Genomic DNA, 21,497 nt, shown 5'->3' on the forward strand with positions numbered 1-21,497 from the left:
AGGAATGTGGAATTGGCTTTAGCTGAGGAGCTACATGTGGCAGAGATTGGTCTTTATTGCCATGACTGTGTGGGCTGTTTTCAGTCAAGGAACACCAGGAGGCCCCTCCGTCAAGCAACAACAGTCTGTGGGGGTCAGAAAGATGGAGGTGCCCCAGAATGCTGCTTCCTGTGGGCGTGATGTGCTGTGCTCAGCCTGACATCTGCCAGGCACTCCATGTGCCATGCTCTTCTGTGAGAGGGAAGATGGAGGCTTGGCTATCTCCCATGGATGGCTGCATGTCCCCCTTTCTGTGTCCTTCTGTAACAGCGAGATGACAGATCTCCTTGGCTGTGACCATCCGCACCGCTCAGCTACTCACTGGCTCTGTGTTAGGCTGTCCCAGCTAGTGAGGACAGAAAAAAGTCTCTGGGGGATGGGGCACTAGTCCCAATCAGTGTGGACACAAGCCCATGGGTGCCACTTGGCTTCAGGAGCGGTGATCGGTCCCAGGTCCGCTTCTGTCCGAACAGGTATAACCCTCAGCGAAGTCATGCTCTTGCAGCATGCTCGCTCCTTCCAGCCTGCTCATGGCCTTCGGTCAGCATGCCTTAAACTTACCAACCCCGAAAGGCTTTCACATCACTATGTCTCATCATCTGCATTACTTTTCTCTTCCATTGGGAACGCTACAAAGCGAATCTGGGCTACAGTTCATTTTGAAAATAACAATAACAAAATGTTCCTGCATTGCTGCAAACTTGCAGCCACTCAGGACACCAATTCCAGTCACCACCATGTCGTCGTTTGAGCCTGGTCAGCAGCTGAACGCCAGGCAGTCGCTCACCCACCCTCCCCCCACTTGGGAACGGGGAGGGACTCGGAGGGGCAAAGGGAGACTCGCGGGTTGAGATAAAAACAGCTTAATAACAGTGACAGAATAATACAGTGACAGGAGTATCAACGGGTGACGTACCATACAGCTGCTCACCTCCCAGCTGGCAATCCCCAACACAAAGGCCCCACAGCCACACTCCCGGAAGTGAGAGCCCCTCCCCGCCCCCTCCTGCCTTTATATAGTGAGCACAATGTCACGTGACACGGACTATCGGCCAATCGGGGCCCAGCCCTCCAGCTGTGCTCCCCCCGCCCCCGCACACAGGTGAGGGCACTGGGACCTGGGGAGCCCCTGGGGTCTCAGGGGGCTGCAGCTCCTCCCGCTGCCAGACCAACGGGAGCTCTAGGCCACCCCCAACCGGGACACACCATTACCTTGAGATGGATCATAATAGAAAAAAACCCCACAAATCAGCAAACCACAGCATTTTTGTAAACTAAAGCCAACTGTCTGCGCAGCGGCGTCAGGCCCTCAGCTACGAGCCCGGGTAAGTGAGCTGTCGCTTGTGTCACGTTGTCCCTTTACAAAGCGACGCTTTCCCAGCGATCGCCTCGGCCCCAGCGAGCGGCTGCTGTGGTGCAGGCCTGGCTGCTGGCTTAGCCCCCGCTCAGGCGGGGTGTCGCGACGGCGCTGCTGGGCGTGCGCGCGGGCTGATCCCCCCCGGCCTGTGACAGCCTCCACCGAGGGCCCAGCGCATCGCAGCCTCGGTACCATTTCTGCCGTGAGCCCAGATCCCAGCCCTGGCTGGGATACGGATTAAATTTAAAAAGAGGGCAAGAAGACCGATGTCATCAGAGTTACGTGTGAGATGAGGTTATCGGTTAATTTCATTTTAATTCCAGATATTGCTTAGATTTGTTTGACCTCTTTTGTTATTTTTACAGCTACTTTAAATTGGCAGGTTCTGTTATGCGGGAAATTGAACGTTAAAAAAGAAGAAGTCCTTTAGGACTAAATTGGAACGCACAGTTGGAAATTTCCAAGAAATTATATTTCTGAAATCTGTTCTGGAAACATCAAAATGATCTAGTCACAGCAGCTCATTTTTTTTTATATATAATTTTGAATATAATGTGTTATATACAATACAAGCCTTTGGCCTTTTTATTACATTTTTTGCTTTGATTCTTTTGGAAACAAAATTTTTTTATTGTTTTTTGGAAGTATGATTGTAAACGCACCAGTAAGTTCCCCCCAAATATTTCCATTTTGTCAAAATAATATTTTCCTATGAGAAGCGTTTTCTTTGGGAAAAAAACCCACTATGGATTTGAAGTTGCCTTTTTCTGCCCAGTGACTTGGTCTTCAGTGACACAAATAGAGCTCCCCGAGGGAAATGGCTTGTCCCTGACTGATTCCTGGGAACGGCAAGACAACTTTCTTCTGGGAGATACTTTTATTTAGATAGTTCCTCCAGTATTAAGCATTTGGGGGGCAGAGCACTTATTTGTGTCAGTGTTAAGAGTCCTACTGCACAGCTGGGACAAGACATAGATTGAGAAGTTGAATATAGAAAAGGCATTACGGGCCCGGGTGACAGGCCATGGGTGTCCCGCAAGGTTTGCAGCGGGTCATCCCTACCAGTGCTCTGCCATTCCTCTGGCGCTCCCATCTCTGGCAGTCACCCCATTTACCTACAGATATGTGGGTGCACGTTTTCTGAAAAGGATCCCTTTCAGGTGAGACGTGTTCTGGCTGTGCACGGCTCTGTTCAGTGGTGGGCAAAGTCTGGGGACGTAGCCAAGATGATATGTGCACCAACATCTCAACAGCTTCATGATCCTTCACGCAGCCTGTTAGTCATACTTTCTTTCAAGATCTTTTCGCTAGACACTGTCTCTCCATGTATTCCTACAGCTACGATACAATGCTCAAGGGTGATAGGAGGCTTTTGTGCAGTGCCATGATGCCAAGAACCACCACCATGGAATCTCCACTGCCAGGCTTCTCTGAAGGGCTTGGAGAGCAGCAGGTCTGGTTCGCGACGGCCATCTCCTCCTCTGCTCAGCCTCAGCCCCTCATGCTGGGGGGGACGTGCCATCCCTGGAGGCTTCTGCTGGAAAAAGTGCTGGCTGGCCAGTCCCAGCACTGGCGGTGGGTCCACAGTGAGTGGGAGGTCGGTCTGCGCATCTCCAGAGGTCCCTGCTGACCGGCATTTCTATGGTCCTATTGTTTATTCACCCCTGGTCATATCCCAAGCAAATGCAGCCGTAAAGCCAGCATTGATACCCGCTGCCATTTCTGTCACTCCCCATTCAGTTTGGGTATCTGCGGTCTCCCCAGTTTCCACTCAAGTGAGTTCCTCCTTTAAGAAAAACTCCTGCTGGAGTTTCGTCATAACATCAGGTTAAACCACACTCTACACAGATGCTTCTGAAGCTGTTATCCTTTAAATCAGTCCTGAATTTTGACCTTTCTTATCTGTTAGATTTCATGTCTAGAAAACCAAACCAAACCAACCAACCTCTTGCCAATCCCCCAATGCTGAGCTAAAACCAAACACTGTAAATAGCTGTTGAACATACCTTTAAGGTATTGGACAACTGAGCCTTACATAAGAACGTGCTGATGAACGTTTGTCCTTGTGATGAGGTCCCAGTAGCAAAGCTAAACACATAGAAAGAAAATGTGCGTTCCCTTCTTTCCTTTTTTGATGGTTGTATTATTCAGCACTATCAGGTATCTTTTTGGTGAAATTAACCCATTGGTAATTGTCGTCAGACCAGCGGAAGTCCCAGGCAATTATGGAGCCAAGCTTACTGCTCCTATTAAGACCAAGAATGACCAATGCTATGGTAAGCAGTTATCAAAAAGACACAACAGCTCATCAGACCATGAGGCTACCGCAACGAGAGGCTGAGATGCTGCCCTCAGGAGTGGTAATTTCCTTTTCAGAGTTTGCATTACTAAAGAGAGCCCATCAGATTTGCCATGAGCGACCGACAGATCCTTCTCCTTTCTAGCCCAATTTATCCTCTGGCCATAGAAAGATACCGCTGCTCCCTTTGGAAAGAAGCAGAGTTGTGCAGCCAGCTGTTGCACTGAAAAAACAAAGAAGACGAAAAGCACCCATAGCTACCCAACAGCATAGAAGCAGGAAAAAAAAAGAAAAGCTATTACTTATGACAAGCGTATTTCTGGGACAGTTGACTCAGCCTTCAGCAGCACAGTCAGGAGTTTAGGGGAAAAACCTACCCTCTGTGGTAAGCACTTCATGGCAGGTGGCGAGCTCCTCTGTGGCACGTGGCTGGGCAAACCAGCAGCATCGTAGTGAGCTGTTGCCCTGCTCCCCTTTAAAGCAGCCTGCGGGGGAGCCGGGCGGCAACGCAGCCTTTTTCTTCTCCGTACAGCGCGACCCGAAGCTGCGGGTCTGGCTCGCTGTGACCGCGTGTGCAGGCTCCCTCCGGCCCAGCAGGACGCCCTGAGGAGGGTGGTCCGGTGTGCTGTGCGCTCCTAAAAAGTGTAAGACAAACATGAGGTGCCGACATAAATGTCCCCCCCGACACACGCACCCCCACGGGGTAACCGCTGCACGCCGCAGCAAGGCTGGACCATCTCTGAAGTCTTTTTCCTGGCTGCCACTCATGATCTAATACGACCAGCTGCTTCTCCTCACCCACGTGTATCCCCCACGCGTTCAATTCCCCCTTTTCTTACAACAGCCAAGGGGGCCAAGTGCCAGGGGCTTTCCTGGGACATCGAGATCCCAGGACCAAGACCAGGAGATGAGGTGTGCCTTACACCCTGCTATTTTTTGAGCCCCACTGGAGCTGAAGAAACACTTAAGATCACACAAAGGCCTCCTTCATGAAGTCCCATTTTCTCTGCCTTTCTAAAAATTAACAGATGCTGGCACAGGTATTTTTCATCTCACAGAACTTCCAAACCAAGTCAGTGCATCCATCAGTTCATTTAAATTTCAATTGTCCATGTCACCAGGCTCCAGTTTCTTCTGCAGGGCTTGGAGCTACTGTTCCATTTGCAGAAGGTGACCACAGCTTTACGGATCAGATCCTCCGTTTATTTTGATAAGAATGAGCCCAGGACTCCGTTTTTACCCAATGCTGCTCACTGCTCATTCACTGCTCGTCACAGAAACCAGAGGAAGGCACAACTTCCATGTTCTTGCTGCAGCAGATTTCTTTGCCAGGAAAAACATTTTTACACTTTTTTTTTTTTTGGTGTGTTTTAACGGTTGCTATTTCTACATAATCTATTCCTGAGATTACTTCCTGTGGGAAAGATTTAATATTTTTAATTCCAATAACAATTTTAGTAACAGTTGCCATTTTCTGCCAAAGTTTCTGCATTTTGGGATAGAACCAAATTATATGTTCTAAATTCCTCTTCTCATTACAGTTTCTCCAGGAAAGCTTTTAAGGCAGTTACTTCGTACCTCAAAAATTACAGGGAGAACAGAATTTTCTTGTTTATGAGACTGATTTTCCACCAAGTTCCAGGCTATCGCCTGCTTCCTGCATAGTTAACCTCATTCTTCCATTTCCATTTAAAAGTCAAATGCTTCTCTCCCTCATTTAGCTTTCATGTTATTCAAGCTAGGTACCTGGTTATAACTTCTACTGCTAGTTCTTTTGCATCCAACCAGGAATAATTTGCTTATCAAGAATTGTTGTTGCTGCTTGGCAAATCTGGCCACACTGAGGGGTACAGGTATGACAGGTTGCAGAGCCCCTTTCTGTTCCTGTGCCACTGGTATCCTTGCATTATAGTTTCCATACTGGAAACAGCAATTACTCTTTTTCGAGGCAATTATTTACACTTTCATACACACAGTAAGTGTGTACACATACACGTCTTTGCTGAAACCAAGGAATGAAATTTCTGTCTTGCTGAGATCAGTGGCAGGCTCAACCTTGACTTAGTAAAGCTGGGGTTACATCTCAGATGTCACCTGTGGCCTTAACCAAGAACACTACTTCAGAATTAATAAACTCCTTACTTTCAGTCAGAATCTGAGGGGGTTTTTGTTGTTTGTTTGTTTGGTTTTTTTTTTTATACAAATATTGAATTGATATAACTTCTTAAAAGAAGATATTAGATCCATTTTGCAGGAAGTTCAGCAAAACCGAGAATGCTTAGAGCCAGTCCCAATTTATGGCATATTGTTTACTTGTCCAAATTTAATAAAATTTACTTCAACTTTCTGTTTACCCCTGAAATGTCCACAAAGGACATGAGCCTTCTAGAGACAGTGCGTGATAAGCTCAAAAGATTTGTTTTTCAAATCAGTTGTTCTTTAGATGAAATAGGAGTTGGCTTCTGCTCCCTGCAGCATAGATTTTAAATGAGTAATGTACTCATTGTGGAAGCACCTGTTTCCTTCTGGGCTAGTTCCTCTTGTTTTGCTTCGTTGCAAAGATTCTGAATTTGCAGGTGAATTATTCATGTTTTAGAAATAAACCAGAGGCAACAGCCAGAGGGGGCAAGCACGCTGGTTGTGGCTGCCCTGGTAGAGCCACCACCGCAGAGAAAGTGACTCTGTTGAATTTTATACTGCAGGAGAGGTGAGATTTGGATCTCATGTTTGTAGCTCAAACCCACCACTAACATTAGAAAAACAAATCCATTAAAAATTCTGCCTTAAAATAGCCAGAAATTATACTTTCCAAGAACACATAACGCATTTTAGATTTTGATTCAGATTTTTAATAAATTGTGCCAGTAGAAGCTTTCAAAGGCAATGATATATCAATAAATAACAGTTAAATTGAGTTCCTGAGAAAGAACCTACCACATGAAAGAATGTCAGATAGATGTAAATAACAAAAAATGGCATTACTATATAAAAAAGCAGTAATACTGAATCTTACATGAACTGTCACAACACAAGCACTGCATACCTCAAAACATTCCTTTCATACAAATGTAAACAAATACACAATCATTTTTGTTTAGTTTAGGCTGATGAATTTATATGTTGTTGCTTAGATATCTAAACAATGGATAGGATAGGATATGCTAAAACATTAAGGAATAATATGTGGAATAATATATGGAAAAAATAATGAAGCTCCAGATTTAAGAATAAAATAAAGCAAAAACACATTAATGGAGTGTTTTCCTCAAATGTTATTATGTCAATCACTTTAAATAGGACTGTTACACTAATCTGAATTAAGGATTTTTGTGTGTGTTTACTTATTTAGTTATATATAATATATATGCAAATATGTATGGCTTAATTATCTTTAGTATTCTGATATCACCTTGAATAATTCTCACTTATACATATAAGAAAAATGCATATTTTAACATAGTTAAGAATTGATATTTCAAAGTATGCCTATAATTTGACAGAAATGAAGGACTATTGTGCTCCATCACAGCAACATTTTTACCTATAGACAACAGGACAGAATGACCTATGAGCAATGTCAACGTTTTCAGATATCAGTGTCTAAAACATGAGGATCCTAAACAGATACACAGCCAGTCAGTCACGTGTAGGGATCTGATGTATGGAAAAGCCACGTACCTCCAGGTTCCCCAGACGTCCGTGGAGCTGCATGTGCTCAACATCAGCCTTGTTGCACTTGGGCTCTCGACGTGTTACGGGAGCGCAGCGTTCGACATTTTGTTCTGGAGACGCTGAGCCACGCCTGTTCGTACTGGTGCTCTGCATTACTGCTCGCGTTAAACAACGGACACTCTGCTGCATGCTACGTGAATAAGCCTGACCTAGACTGTTGCCACAAATCAGCTTTGTAATAATGGGTCTTGCTACTGATCCTTTGTGGGGAAACGTGTGTGCCGATGATACGTGTTACTAAAATGATCTATTACATCAGACCACAAAATCACTATTCGGTTATAACCTTTGCAATCTGTTTTACGAAATTAATATTGGATACAATCATAAGAGGAAACCATCCACACAATACATTATCAACACACAGTTTAAAACGGTCTAATTTTAGACCCTTAGTAAAAATGGATCCACAGGACCTGCCTGTGAATGGCAAGAAAAGGCCATTTCAAATAGAAAAACACTGCTCATGCAACATTCTTCACACACTAGACAATGAAATCACACCCAAATTGTCACTTGCTCACACTTTCTATTACACTCCAATAAGCAGAAGGAAATAAAGCAGCTTTAAGGTTATGTCACAATTTTGAAATGTGGAAAATACATATAATAAACAAAAATCATGGTGTGAATACAACGGCATCAGTAAATTTAGAAAATTAGAGAGCAGTTTTCTTTTTTTTAATTTTTCTTCTTCTTTTTTTTTTTTTTTTTTTTTTTTCCTTTCTTACATTATTGCACAGAGTCCTTTCATCACATGTTCTTCAGCTTTATGCATCTTCCTAAATGTGAAATAAGTGCTATGGATAAAATAAAAATGTAGAAAAGAAGAACAGCAGCATGATTTGTCAAAGTTAATCCCTATAATTTAGTAGGAAAAAAACCCCCTGCTATAAACAAAATATAAGTGCTCTTTATTCATTTAAAAAATAACGCTGACAGTTGCAGAAGTCTGTAAATGTTAATCTGAGTAAGGGGGATGCTGACCTCAAATAAAAATAGGCCTAGAAATGATATACTGCTGGCCTTGCAGATTTTGGTGAAGACCAGGATTTCAAGTGTAATTATTAACAAAGTTATTTACAGTAAAACTGACCTGAACTTCCAAGAGTGCCATTTTTAGGACCTGGCCCTGCAAACTTCTGACTCCCCAGGATGCCTCCAGCCTCAGCCTGGAGTTACACCTGAACAAGTGCCACAGGATCAGCTCCTAAAGGATCAGTTAAAGGCCCTACTGGATTTGAGATTAGTCTTATCTGGAGTACTCTATACAATAATTTACACATATACAGGCTGACAAGCTCCAGTCTGATCCACCACACCTTTGTCTTCTACATCAGATTTCTCAGACTGGCCAACTTCCATTCCAGAAGGTTTGGGATACCTGAACGGATACCCGTTGTCATCGAAGAACCTTCGGAAAGTGAACTCGTAAAAAGCATGTTCTGTGTGTTTGTTATTGGAAGAGGCTAGTGGATCCCATGTCCTGGTGCTGTCACCGCTAGCATCGTTCCAAGGACTTTCTTCTTCAACTGGATCAAAATTTGAAGTGTCCATTGGATGGCTGATCTTTGGAACATAGGGAGCTGGCTGTCTGCGGATATCAGTAGAGAAGTCCATAGAGTGAAAGAAAGAATGGGCCTTAATATCATCTGCTCCATTTCTTCCAAGCCTGTCCTCAGCAGCACAGCAGAGCTTTGTGATGAGATCAGTTGCCTCAGGGCTTAACTTGATCTGTGAGGGAATGTGCAATGTACTTTCCCAATTTATCACCTGGAGGTAAGAAAGGTATTAAACAACTTCTAATCCTGGAAACAGCATCCTTCTGATTGCCAACATTAACTGTTCAGAAGTGTACACATAACTAGTCAACTCACAGTCTGCATACTTATTTTAGAGATTCAAGAATCCAATGATTAAATTGCACTGGCTGTTAATAATCACTTTACCAAATCAAAAAACATTGTCAAATAGCAGATAAAAGGAGCAATTCCATTTTTAAAGAAGACAAATTCCTTCATGAGTGCTCCCACAGTCAGATTTGAAAACATATTCAGTTTACACATGACTTCATGGAATGAATTCAAGGAATTACTTGATTTCATATCCAAATGTAAACTAGGGAAAGTGGTCATGAGATACATCCTTTCTAATAAAAAACTACTCAGTGCTTGACTTCGAAACACTTACATTGCCAACTAATTATCACTGACATATCAGCTTACTCAAATCTGATAGACACTCTAAGCAATTTAGATGGATGAACTTGTGCTTAAGAAAGCAGAAGCATGCTGAGAAGATTCATAAAACTAGTAACTACCTCTGCAGTTGGACAAGTCAGTTCTAGTCTAATATTCAGTATCTTCATTGATTGAGAAAGGATTTGTGCCTGCACAGAACTATTTAAAATCAGGCTTTTGTAATCACTACTCCTTTCTCTAGGAAAACAAAAGGGGATAGGTCTGTGCACGGAGGAAAAGGAAAGAGTTAAAACTCTGCTACCAGATTGGAATTTTGCTTCAACTTACCTTCAGCTGGGTTTCTGTGGGTGTAGGAGCCAGAAAAGGAGGCTGTCCCACTAACATCTCAAAGAGGATCACACCAACACTCCACCAGTCACAGAGCTGAGTGTATCCTGAAAGGCAAGTCAAAAGGTTGTCCTTCACCAACCAAGGAAAATGTGTATAGAGCTACTTGCAATTGAGTATCAAAACATACAGCACAGATTTCTGTCTTTTCTCAAACAAACAATTTGTGACCTAAAAATAAAGGACTCTCATCATAAAGCTGCTTCTGCTTGCTGACCTAAATTCTACTCCTGTCAGCAAAGATGTAATCCTGTTGTCTGGGAATCTTTCTAAATAAATTTAATTCGTAACAAAAGTGAATGGTGAAATCATATAATTAGAAAGAATTAAGTTTTTTTTCATGCCCTGTCCCACAACTATATTACCACACAGCATAGACTAAACCTCAGAGAATAACAAAAAAGTTTAGTGACTGATGTCCCCCCTAGGTTCAGCGGAAGTGACACCATGAGTTTGAAAAGTTGCTGACAGACACAGCCTGGCTCTAGAGACAGAAGAAAGCCACAGATGCCTTTCTGAGCAAGTTCCAAGCAGAGGAACAATATCAATCACTTGATTGCCATGACAAGACAAATAAGGTATATGTTTGAGACCTCCAAAAAGGAATGGAGGATTTAAACACCATTTTCAGTGGCGATGTGTGTCACTGGATGATGTTGGGTCCAATGTGAAATCTCTCAACTTGAGAAAGATCAGGCTTTGGATCTACCTTGCAGACAACTTTGAACTTCTAATCTCCTTACTACAGTGACCATGTCTGCTGTGCATGGATAGCCACCAAATACTGTCTGAACTCCTCAAGATGCGCTTCTGACTGCAGGATGTCCAGTGTAAATTGTGGAAGACTTTTGGTTGAATTTCCACAAGATTCTGGCTGGGAATCTGGAGGACATACTTCCACAAGTTTACAGCATCCACATTTAAGTGGCCCATCTGAATCAGTGATTAAGAACCATCAGCTGGATATTCACTGGTCTATGTAAACTTGTTAGCATAGTTGTATCCCATGAGTACAGATAATCTGCTTTATACTTGAAAAATATCACTGTCAACATCATCTGACACATTTATTAGTAGACTCATTTAAAGACCTCACAGTGTAGATATACACAGACACACAAAGTATGACCACCATCAATGTCGGTGATGCGATGCTGAACAGTGGAGCATGTAGAGAAATCTGTTCTCCTTAATCTGAGCTAAGTATTTGTGGCCTTCAGAATGACAATCTCCCAAAGCAGCAAGCTTATTTAAGGCCAAGGGTGAAAAAAAAAGTATTTCAAAGCAACGATGTTCACTTAAACAGGAGAAAAATAGAGGTTATCTACCTTTACGAAGCAGGACTTCAGGAGCAATATAATTAGGGGTTCCAACTAACGAGTGGGCTAGACATCTCTGATGCTGCTTCTTAGCTCTTTGCTCCAATGTCTTCAGCCGATCTCCGCATCTACAATTGGACACATCATCCCAAAGATCACTGGGCTCCATGCTGTCTTGTCTGATATGGCTCCCTTTCAAATGGGAGAGAAAGTTTACATTCACAGTCATAAAACACAACACGTAAAGAGAAAAGTATTTATCTAGATCTAGTTGTGTCATCTTCTACTCACTGAAGAACATCATTTAAACTTTAAACGCAAGGCATCTCCTTTTGCCCTCCCCTTCACAGTTGGTTTTCCATAACCAGCAAAATGTCTCTTGTCTCAGCGCAAGGAAGCATGCTCCCATATGGGAGGTACAAAACAATAGAGTATATTTAGGTTAGCTATACCAATTGTTTATGAACTTTTTGCCAACAGACCCCAATACTCCTCAGTGGCACACATGGGAGGTGTGTGGGTGTGTGGACTAGTTTAAATCCATGATTACATTATTTCACCATCAAAAGAGACCATCCAAACAAGTATGAAATGAAAAATTGCTGCTATTGCAGTGGTCAGCCACATTACTGATAGGGATTTGAACAGTACTGGAAACAAATGACTGGAAACAAGCTAACTGAATGAGTCAGAGAGACACACATCACATTGTCATTGACTGTCAATGTACACACCACCTCTGCTCTCTGAGCTGGCATTTCTGCCAAGAGGTACGTGTTTGTTTCAAAATAATACAATGCCATCACAAATAAAGTCTAAGAACACTACCTTTCTGATAGTATTTTGAATTGTGAGTCCACCTGAATCCAGTACACAGTCCAAAGTCAGTTAGTTTGATATGCCCATCAAGATCTATCAGAATGTTGTCAGGCTTGATGTCTCGATGAATAAATCCCATTTTGTGTACACTCTCTATAGCCAAAGTGAGCTCTGCAATATAAAATCTAGCCAGACGCTCTGGAAAGACCTCCATCCGAATCAGTAGACTCATCATATCCCCACCAGGGATGTAGTCCATCACAAAGTACAAGTTCTCTTTATCTTGGAAGGAATAATAGAGTTTAACCACCCATTCATTGTCTGCCTCAGCCAGTATGTCCCTCTCCGCTTTGACATGAGCCACCTGGTTGCGGTTTAGCACATCTTTCTTTCGCAGAGTCTTCATGGCATACAGGGCATGGGTATCCACTTTGCAGGCCAGGCATACTTCTCCAAACGCACCTATGCCCAGAGTCTTGATTTTCACAAACATAGATTTGTCCATTTTGGCCCTTTTAAGTCTGTTGTAGTTGGACTCCTTCTGGTAGAGAATTTTCCTCATTTGTTCCTGTTCTGCTTCACAAAGGCCAGCCTTTACAAAGGAAAGCAAACCACGAGAGCTAGTACTGTTACATTCACAGCAAGAGAACAGTCAACAAGCATTCCCAAAATGCATTTCTCAGAAAAATTAACCAAGAACTAGAAAATACATATTAACGAGAAATACACTCTTCTGTCTGTCTGTTGAGGCATTTCTGAAATACCGGCAAATTCACTGTGCCCTAACTTGTTCCCTCAATTTGCCGTATCTGAGATTGGTCTGCTTTCTCATCTGACAGAACTAAGAGGCATGGGGCAACAGCGTGAAGAGAGGGGAACATAACATACCAAATCTGATCCTGGGATTTGGTTTACACCTTTCAAATGTGCACTTTGCCAGTGCATTCCACTATACATAGGCACACTGAAGTATAGCTGAACTTAAACTGAAATTTAAACTTAAATGCAGTGGTCCACTTTGTTCATGAATGATTCTCCAGGAAAACTCTCATTAACAGTTCCTACCTGGAGTGCTGTTTGACTGTTGGTTCCTGTGTTGTAATTAAGTTGGTTTAGACCTACACATTCCCAAGTGCCTCAGAAACCTTCTTTAGAAATTGGTTTTCATCCTCTGCCATATATAGCCTCCACTCTCAAGTTTTGTGTATCTCCTGACCACATGTTCTGTAAACTTCTCCCTTTTCCCCACCCAAAACACATGCATTAACCCTCAGGTCTGGCTTCTCCCCACCCACTGCAGCCCAGACCCTGGTGCTATTTCCCCCCTCAATGTATTATTTCCCTCTGCACCTAAGCTGTAAAAGAGGAGGCTCGTCTACCTCCTGCACCCAGAGAACGTCCAAGTAACTGCGAGAAACTGCATTTCACACAGCTGTGGGGACAGACCTCCCAAAAAAGGGAAAAGCAGCAGTATCCAACCAGACTCTCCTCAGCCTTCAAGACAGAGTCTGCACACTGCCAACTTCAGTGCCTGTCCCTCTCCTGAGAGCCACTGGTGGGCTCTACCAGAAGCCCCTGGGCTGATCCCCAGGATCCTCTGACAACTCATTCTCTGCAGCATGCTCCTTTCTTTCTGCATACCCCGTTTCCAAAAGCTTGAATTAACTGGCACCAGCTGAACCACTCTGAGAGGAAGATTAGTGCCTGGTGAGAAGGGGCAATGGGGAGGAGGGAGTTGAAGCTGACTGATTCGCAGGCTAGAGACCCAAGCATATGACCACGGGGCGGCTGCTTAGATTGATGAAATTTCACAACTGTAGTCTAGGTCTTTAAAGATGAATGTGGGCAGCCAGACTATGCAGCAAGATCCCCATGGTATAAAAATTAAATCTGTACAAATGAAACATGGAAGAGGTCTGCAGAAACTTGCAGAACAGGTAGGATGAATTTTCAGACTGAAGACAACAGCCAAATCAAAACAAGTAATACTGTTTTTAAAATGTAAGGCAAGTACATCCATCCATAATAAAGGAAGTGTTTATTGTTTTAAGGTAAAATAATTAGTATGTTGTGTTCTTGGTTAATTCTAGAATAATGTGATATTCAGATAGCCAAAATCTCTGGAGCGTACTATTCCAGCCAGTGATGAGGTTGCTAGGGGAAGGAGTTGGCTTTGTTTACAGCTGAATTATCTCTGAGTTATGAAGTGAGGGAAAGCTGAAGAGTCAGAAGAGAACTAACACAATTAGCTGCTGTTTTACTTCTCTAGAGGTCATTCCCTATCTCAATCTCAGGAAAATATTCCCTAAATCCAAGCAATGCAACATGCTCTATACTTGCAGTGAGGACAAACTATTAACTGTTACTAAAATGTTGACCTTGTTGATTTTAGAAGTGTATTTGTTTGATTTTAACCTTAACAAACAAACAGCTGAGTTTTCTGGAGCAATGTGAGCATCAAATTAATTGGCTCTGGAAACTGACTGTGCTAAGGAAGACTGAGTAGTTAATTATTATCCATTATGCGTTAATAATAGCTTTCCTTAGAGTTTATCCTTAAATACAAAAGTAGACTAGTCATATTCTAGTCATGCCTGGTAAAAAAAAAACCTCTTCCACATTTGAAAATTAAAACCAAAACTGCCAGAGCACCCAGCAGATGTTGGCAGCTTTGTTTTAAGCAGCCCTGTCACTGAATCAGCTTAGGTTTGAGAGCTACAATTAGGCATGAAAGCAGCTCTCCCACTCAAAGTGCACCCTCCCTGAGACCTGCATCTAGAACACGTTCCAGCAAGGATCCCAAGATCAGTTCAAGCTGGCCAAGATATGATTACTTGCATGATATTACTTACATGTGATCAACAGACAACTTCCAGTCAAGTATTACATATTCATCTGAAAATATGGCAAAGTGAATATACTGCCAAGCTGAACCATGGCTTTGGTGAGTGAGTGGCTATCATGGACCAGGAAGAACTAGAGCAAAGGGAAAACCTTTTTCAGAGTTTTCAAAGAGTTCCCAAAATATCGCCAGGGTTATTTCAGCCTCAAATCTGGCTTCTGAGTTCTTGCCTAAGCAAACCTAACACTCTCCTACTACAGGGAATATTGCTTCATTTTACTTTTCTGGCATGAAGGTATATTACTTTACATCTCAGGTTTTTCAAACAGCCTCTCAGACCTGCCTCCATGCTTCTAAGTGAAAATCTGGTATAGGGAGGTGTTGGATACCTTCTACTTCCAGTCAAGTCTGCCTTTATAAATTTTTTGACTGATTAAAGTACTAATAATCAATTTGACCCCATTAGCTTTTATTATAACAAAACAAGAAGAATTACTTTAGCCATTTCTTGCTCCAATTGTAATCTTCTGTTAATTTTCTGCTGGTAAGTCTTTATGACATTTTCTACATGTTGCTCCATGTAGAACTTGAAGGCAAAAGGTGAGTAGCTCTTTATTCGGGATTCTCGTTTTTCCTCATCTTTGCCATTTTTCCGCACAGGCACTGGAGATGTCTGAATCTGCTTTTTATCCTTGCTGGGTTTTTCAGCCTTAGCGTTCTTGCCGCTTTTATCATTTCGCTCACTGGTCTCCTCGGCCTTATTGCACGTTGAACTGGGGACTACACGGAGGGTCTGCTCTACGCCCATGCATAAGCAGTTGATATCAAACTGCTCAGAGCTACCGGGAAGTAACAGATGCTTGGGATACGGCGGTGGTGGACACCGCAGTTCCTGGTTACTGTAATCCACATCTAGCTGATAGGCATTAGCTGCTCCAACAGGTGGTACGTGCTGCTCGATGATCTCCAAGCCGTCCACAGCCGGTGCCTGCGCAGGTAACCAACCAGGGTGGGAAGGTCCCACTGCAGTCTGAGGCTCAGGTCTCATCACTCGCATGCTTTTCACTGGCTGGAGAATGTGAGCAGATGTGACTGCTGTGATCGTATTTGGAGATGTAATTGAAGGATCAGGTTTTCCTGGAGGAACCTGTCTCATGGACACTGTCACTTGCGGCTGTTGCTGGTGGCTGTTAAAGGAGTTTGTTCTGCTCGGCACTGTGGCATCTGGTCTGAAGGATACGTGTTGCCGTGGAGACGCTTCTATTCCTGGATTTTGTAAAGAATCTCGGCGTGATGGTGTTGCTGCCTGCCACTGCTGAACTTGAGGATTATTCATGTCATAGAGGTCCATGTTTAGGCTATTTCTAGATGGAGTTAATAGATTTTGTGGTGGACTGTCTGAAAAATCATTAGCAAAGGCTGGACCTCTGGATATCACATGAATTTGATGAGAAGAAGGACTTGTCTGTTTGTGGTGAGAATGTGATATATACAGGCTTGCTGGTGCCTGCTGAAATGCATGACCAGAATTATTCTGAACAACTGCCCCTTTATTTGGGAGATTGGTGTAACCTCCTTCCTGCTGCATCTTGTTTTGGAAGGATGGACTCCGTTGAACACCATACCCCATAGGTTCCCCTTGCACCATCATGTGCTGCCTACTGTAATGCTGGCTGTTGGAGCCATGGGATGCCTGCAGCTGCAAGGCTTGACTGCTGTGATTAGCCACTGGATAATTAATCACAGAAGACTCAATATTTGCAGGATATGTTTTCTGCTGATGGCTTGTTGGTGTGCTGTGAGTGCCTACTCCAGAGGGTCGCTGTACAGGAGCGTTCATAGCTGTAGACTGTGAAGTAGACATTAAATAGTCCATGTATGGCCTTGGAACTTCTGTAAGCATATTTGCACCTTCTGCTCCAAAGCCTGTCCCTTCATAGGCTGCATTACTGATTTGATGGTAGGATGGAAAAGATTCGTTTGATCCTTCAAAGCTTGGCCTGCGGGTTATATTATTTGGCACAATACCCTTTCCTTTATAAAAAGAACACAGAAGAATGTTAGGAAACAATTCAGGTGAACCAATTACTTTGCATTACTCATCCATCTATACATACAGACATACACACACACTGCGTAGGGCGTATGTGTTATAAAAACACCTTCCAAAATCTAAATTAAGCACTCTGAACATTTAAAGTTATAGGTGCCAAGTATTACTACTGATAACAAGCTACTGGCTCACAACACTACTCATGCCAGGAATCATCAGGGAGTCCTATCAAACCATGAAAATAGAAGCACAAATTCCTTAACTATTAAATCATCAGATTACACTACAGCCTCATTTTTAAAGCTGGACCAGTATTACCAGTCATTACTCACAGACAGGAGGAAGCTACAGAGCAGGGGGTTAAGTACAGCACCAACAGGAGAAAAAAAGCTCCCGGAAAAACTGTCAGTACAACTTAAAGTCAACATTACTATAAGCTACTAGGTCATCACATGGTCCACATCTTCTGTACACTGAGCTCACTGCTCATGCTGGGGATCTGTTTACATCTCTCTGTTCTACCATTCTCCTCAAAAATCCTTGTTTCCCTCTCCTCCATTTACAACAAAGCATCATATAGTCCGTCCTGTATTCTTTCTAATATGTTGGACACAGAGTATCGCCTCATATTACTCATCTTCCATCTGTTTGGAAGGCAAATCTTTCAGGGTGTCAACATGTTAATCTTAGCTTGAAGAATGTGCAGAGACAAGATAGCAGCATTCCTACACTGGAAGTGTTAATGGCACTTTTCATCAGTTCTTTGATCTGAGGACAAATTGCAGGTGTATAGAGCACTGGCAGTGCTAAAGACAAGGGGCGACTCTGTACTGTGGTTATTTTTTTTGTTCCCCTTCTGGTTCTTTACCTTTCACAAATCACAAGACTTGGCTCATTTATGCCTAAACAATTTCCTTTTGAAATCTTGACTTCACAAGGTCTGTAAGGATAGTCACATTGAGCAAACAGGCTTGAACACTGGATTGCAAGCTTTTCCGATTATTTGCATTACCGCATGTCCCAGCTGGGCCAGATACAGCACACCTGAGCATAGCTGTTGACTCCTCACCTTGACACACAAGCCCTGCTATATTCAGACACACAGGGATGTCCACGTTAAGACAGGTCTGTGCACCATTTCTGCACACTGGAGAGGCTGCCCCCACACTAAATGACACTTTCATAAACAATGTTTTGAAATGGAATCAAGTTGGACAAATAATCAGTGTTCTTTAAAGTGAAATCTATAATCAGCAGTTCCTTTTCCTACGGTAACACAAGGCCATGCTTACTGAGTACTTGTAACAGCACTCCCTGATAGCTCATTTGTAGGGACACAGTGAGATGCACTGATGTGGCTGTGGCAACCCAAAGCATCCTAAGGAGTGGCTGCTCTGGCCTGGAGGTGGGAGGCAGCCAAAAGACCCATTTGTCATCTGTCAATAGGATTCATGCTGAGCCTCAGGGGCAAACCAACTTTTTTTTTCCCTATCTGAGGCCGTGAAGGAAAGTAGCAGCAATAACTGTCCTCCTTTGGGACACATACTTCAACTGTGCAAGGAATCTTGCTGATGTCAAGAGAGCTATGATGGCCACTCCTAGTTTTGTGTACCAGTAAGTCCGTTCTGGTCTGATGGAGGAGTATTTGGATTTGTGGAGATACCAAACGTGGTAGTTGTAGATTATTTTTTTTTTCCCCCATGCATTCCTATCCAACATGGTAACTGTTATGATTGTCTCTTGCCTGTGAAAGTTTTAGATCAGAGTGCATTCTTAAGATTAATCAACTATACTCATGGGTTCATCTGTTTTTATATGTAACTCTCTGTGGCACAGTAGTATCTGTTAAGTTTTGAGTCTTGCCGATACGCCGAAACTCTTGTTAGCTTTACTACTGAAGTTAAAGCAGGACAAAAATAAATAACTTGAAAATCTATATCCATACACCAATATATGGAATTCAAACTCAGAAGATTTAAATTCTCAAACTGCAAATGAAAAGTAGCATTACATGCTTCCTAATGAACTAGAGACCTATGCTATCCTGGCACAAACAATACCAGACCAAAAAAATCAGTATGATTTTGCAGCACCTCAGACAGGCAAAAATCAATTGCATAATATTTAAGTTTTGCATTCTGTGTATCCTGAAAGCAAAGGTGGATCTTCAGCTCAAAAGGTTAAGTATTCAAAACAGCTGTATGCATTGGAATGTTAAGAAAGCAAAACCAAATGCAAATGAAAGACAAGTGAGTAATAAAAATGTTAGCCTAGATTTTTCAACCCTTTCAGAGGAAATGTATGCTCTTTAAGACTGAGTGTGTTCTTTCACTTTAAAGAATAAAGCCTTTATAATATAAAGCAAAATACAGTTCAGTAATTCTGTCAGTTATTTTAAATTTTCCTTAAGACCCAGCTGAGGCCACATTTGTGCATGTATTAGGTCAGAGCTCATCCTGCAGGGTAACACTCTTGGAAATGTTTTCTTAGGGTTTTCCAGAATTCCCCCAAATACTAAAACAGGACGTTCTAAGGCTGACAGAAAGGGCAGCTGAGCTGTTCCTTTCAGAAAACCATCACCCTTTCCCACCACATCTGAAGCTCCATTCCTAAGAGTGACCACCTGGAAAATTAGTTCCTTTCTCATTTCTGTCTTCCCTATGTGTGGCTACCCTCAGGGTTCCCAGGAAACAAGTGGCTTTACTGAAGACCCCCTTCCTGTCCAGGGATTTCTCTTTGTAAACTGAATGTGCTTTCACTTCCTCAGATTTTCTCATCTTTGGATGTGCCTTTCTTAACAGCTACACCAAATTTAACACTCTTCCCAACAAAGATCTTCAATTTGATCAAGAGGTGAGAAGGAAGGCGCTGCCGAGATGGCCAAGAAGAATTTGTCATGTGGAAATCACTTGCACTCAGTAAACTCAATTTATGACCACACTTAGAGATCCATACTACTGTAATGAGATTAACTGAATGGATTTGTTAGCTTCAACTAGTCCAACACAGACAAGACATTTTAAATCTGAATGTTGCCACTGACACAAGTGAAGTTCCTTGTCCAGTGAAACAGGCCCCTGACAACAGCTCCCCACTCCGCTCGACCCTTCACTCACTAATCCCTCTGCAGCATGTAACACTACTGTGTGATTACACAGGTTCAGCCAGTCAGAGGATGGTTATTTGTCTGCTTGGCCAATTTTTGAAATTGGAAGAAGGTAAAAGTAACAAACTCTATAAAAACCACAGTGTATCCTGATCCCAGATCAAAAGCATTCTGCAGTGCTCTAAGTGCTAATATCTGAATGGAAACAACTCGTGCAAGGCCTTTTGTCAGCTGTGGTCTGACATTTGCTGATGAGGCATATGCAGGGCCCAAATCCTCCAACGCGCTAATTTACATGAAACAGAGCTGAAGCAGACTAGCAGGGATGAGTGGAAAAGCTTCTGCTATCTTGGCCCAAGCTATTCCTGCAGTGTACTTACAAGGCCGTTACCATGAATGAATTCCTGGGAAGTGAGCTATCTCACAACTCCATAGCAATTACCTATGCAAAAGCTTTTACCTCACGGTAAACTTGAGATGACTGAGCTTTCTTGCACCGAACGATAAACAGATTTCTGTTTAAGAAGGTGGACTATGAATGTGCACATGGACAACTCTTGCGAAGCAGGTGAGTTGTATTTCGCTTCCAGTCCAGCTCACATTGTAAGGTGTTCACTTCACTGTCTCCTGCAAGACTACTATTGAATACTACCAATTCGCTACTCCCCAGCAACAAGTCTACTTTAAAAACTAGCTTACTGCAAGAAAGAACAAAATTTAAAAAAAAAAAAACAAAACAAACTTCATGCTTACCTGGTGAGGTCTGCTTAATTACACGTACTATCTGTTCATTTCTAGGATCCAAGTAGCTCATCTTACTGATATACTCTAGAGCTGCTTCAATACTTCTGCTACCCGTCTGCTTCAGTGCTCGGACAGCCATCTCCTGTGTAAAGCAAACAAGAATTGAATCACACTGAGACAAAACCCAAGCACTGTACTGCAGGCTAGAAAGCAGTAAGTGTTCTTACATTTATAGAAACATTTTGTAATTCACACCAGATCACAGCTGCCTAAAGCCAAACGGACTCATACTCTGAAAACATTTGCATGCCTTATACAACTCAAAAATTAAAAGAAGAAAATAACAAAAAACATAGCCTACTTGGACTCTGGCAATTAAAGTGTCATCAAATTAAAATGCATACTTTAAGGTTCCTTAAAATAAACTTTGAATCAGGTCTGGAAAAGGCAGCATAGTTCAACAAAGGATGAAATAGAATGAAATATTTAGCTTTTGGTATTTGAGAGCATGTGTCTCAGTCACACCTGAACACAGTAAAAGCAGCTTTACCCTTTCACAGATGCCACAAGAAGCTAATTAGGTGGGGGTTGATTTCTGT

General features: G+C 42.6%; 1 protein-coding gene across 1 annotated transcript in view; it reads right to left on the bottom strand.

Moving 5' to 3' along the window:
• Positions 1-6,521: 6,521 nt before the first annotated feature.
• Positions 6,522-21,497, bottom strand: part of LATS2 (large tumor suppressor kinase 2) — a 51,970-nt gene continuing 36,994 nt past the window's right edge. Inside the window, exons 3-8 of the mRNA XM_032991077.2 lie at positions 20,908-21,040; positions 15,492-17,029; positions 12,163-12,745; positions 11,344-11,526; positions 9,956-10,062; positions 6,522-9,200 (exon numbers count right to left, since the gene is read on the bottom strand). Coding sequence (XP_032846968.2) covers positions 8,706-9,200; positions 9,956-10,062; positions 11,344-11,526; positions 12,163-12,745; positions 15,492-17,029; positions 20,908-21,040 — 3,039 coding nt within the window. The 3' untranslated portion in view covers positions 6,522-8,705. The remainder of the gene's footprint in view (positions 9,201-9,955; positions 10,063-11,343; positions 11,527-12,162; positions 12,746-15,491; positions 17,030-20,907; positions 21,041-21,497) is intronic.

Source organism: Tyto alba, unplaced genomic scaffold (genome assembly GCF_018691265.1).
Source record: "Tyto alba isolate M040663 unplaced genomic scaffold, T.alba_DEE_v4.0 Super-Scaffold_2, whole genome shotgun sequence".
Classification (NCBI taxonomy): domain Eukaryota; kingdom Metazoa; phylum Chordata; class Aves; order Strigiformes; family Tytonidae; genus Tyto; species Tyto alba.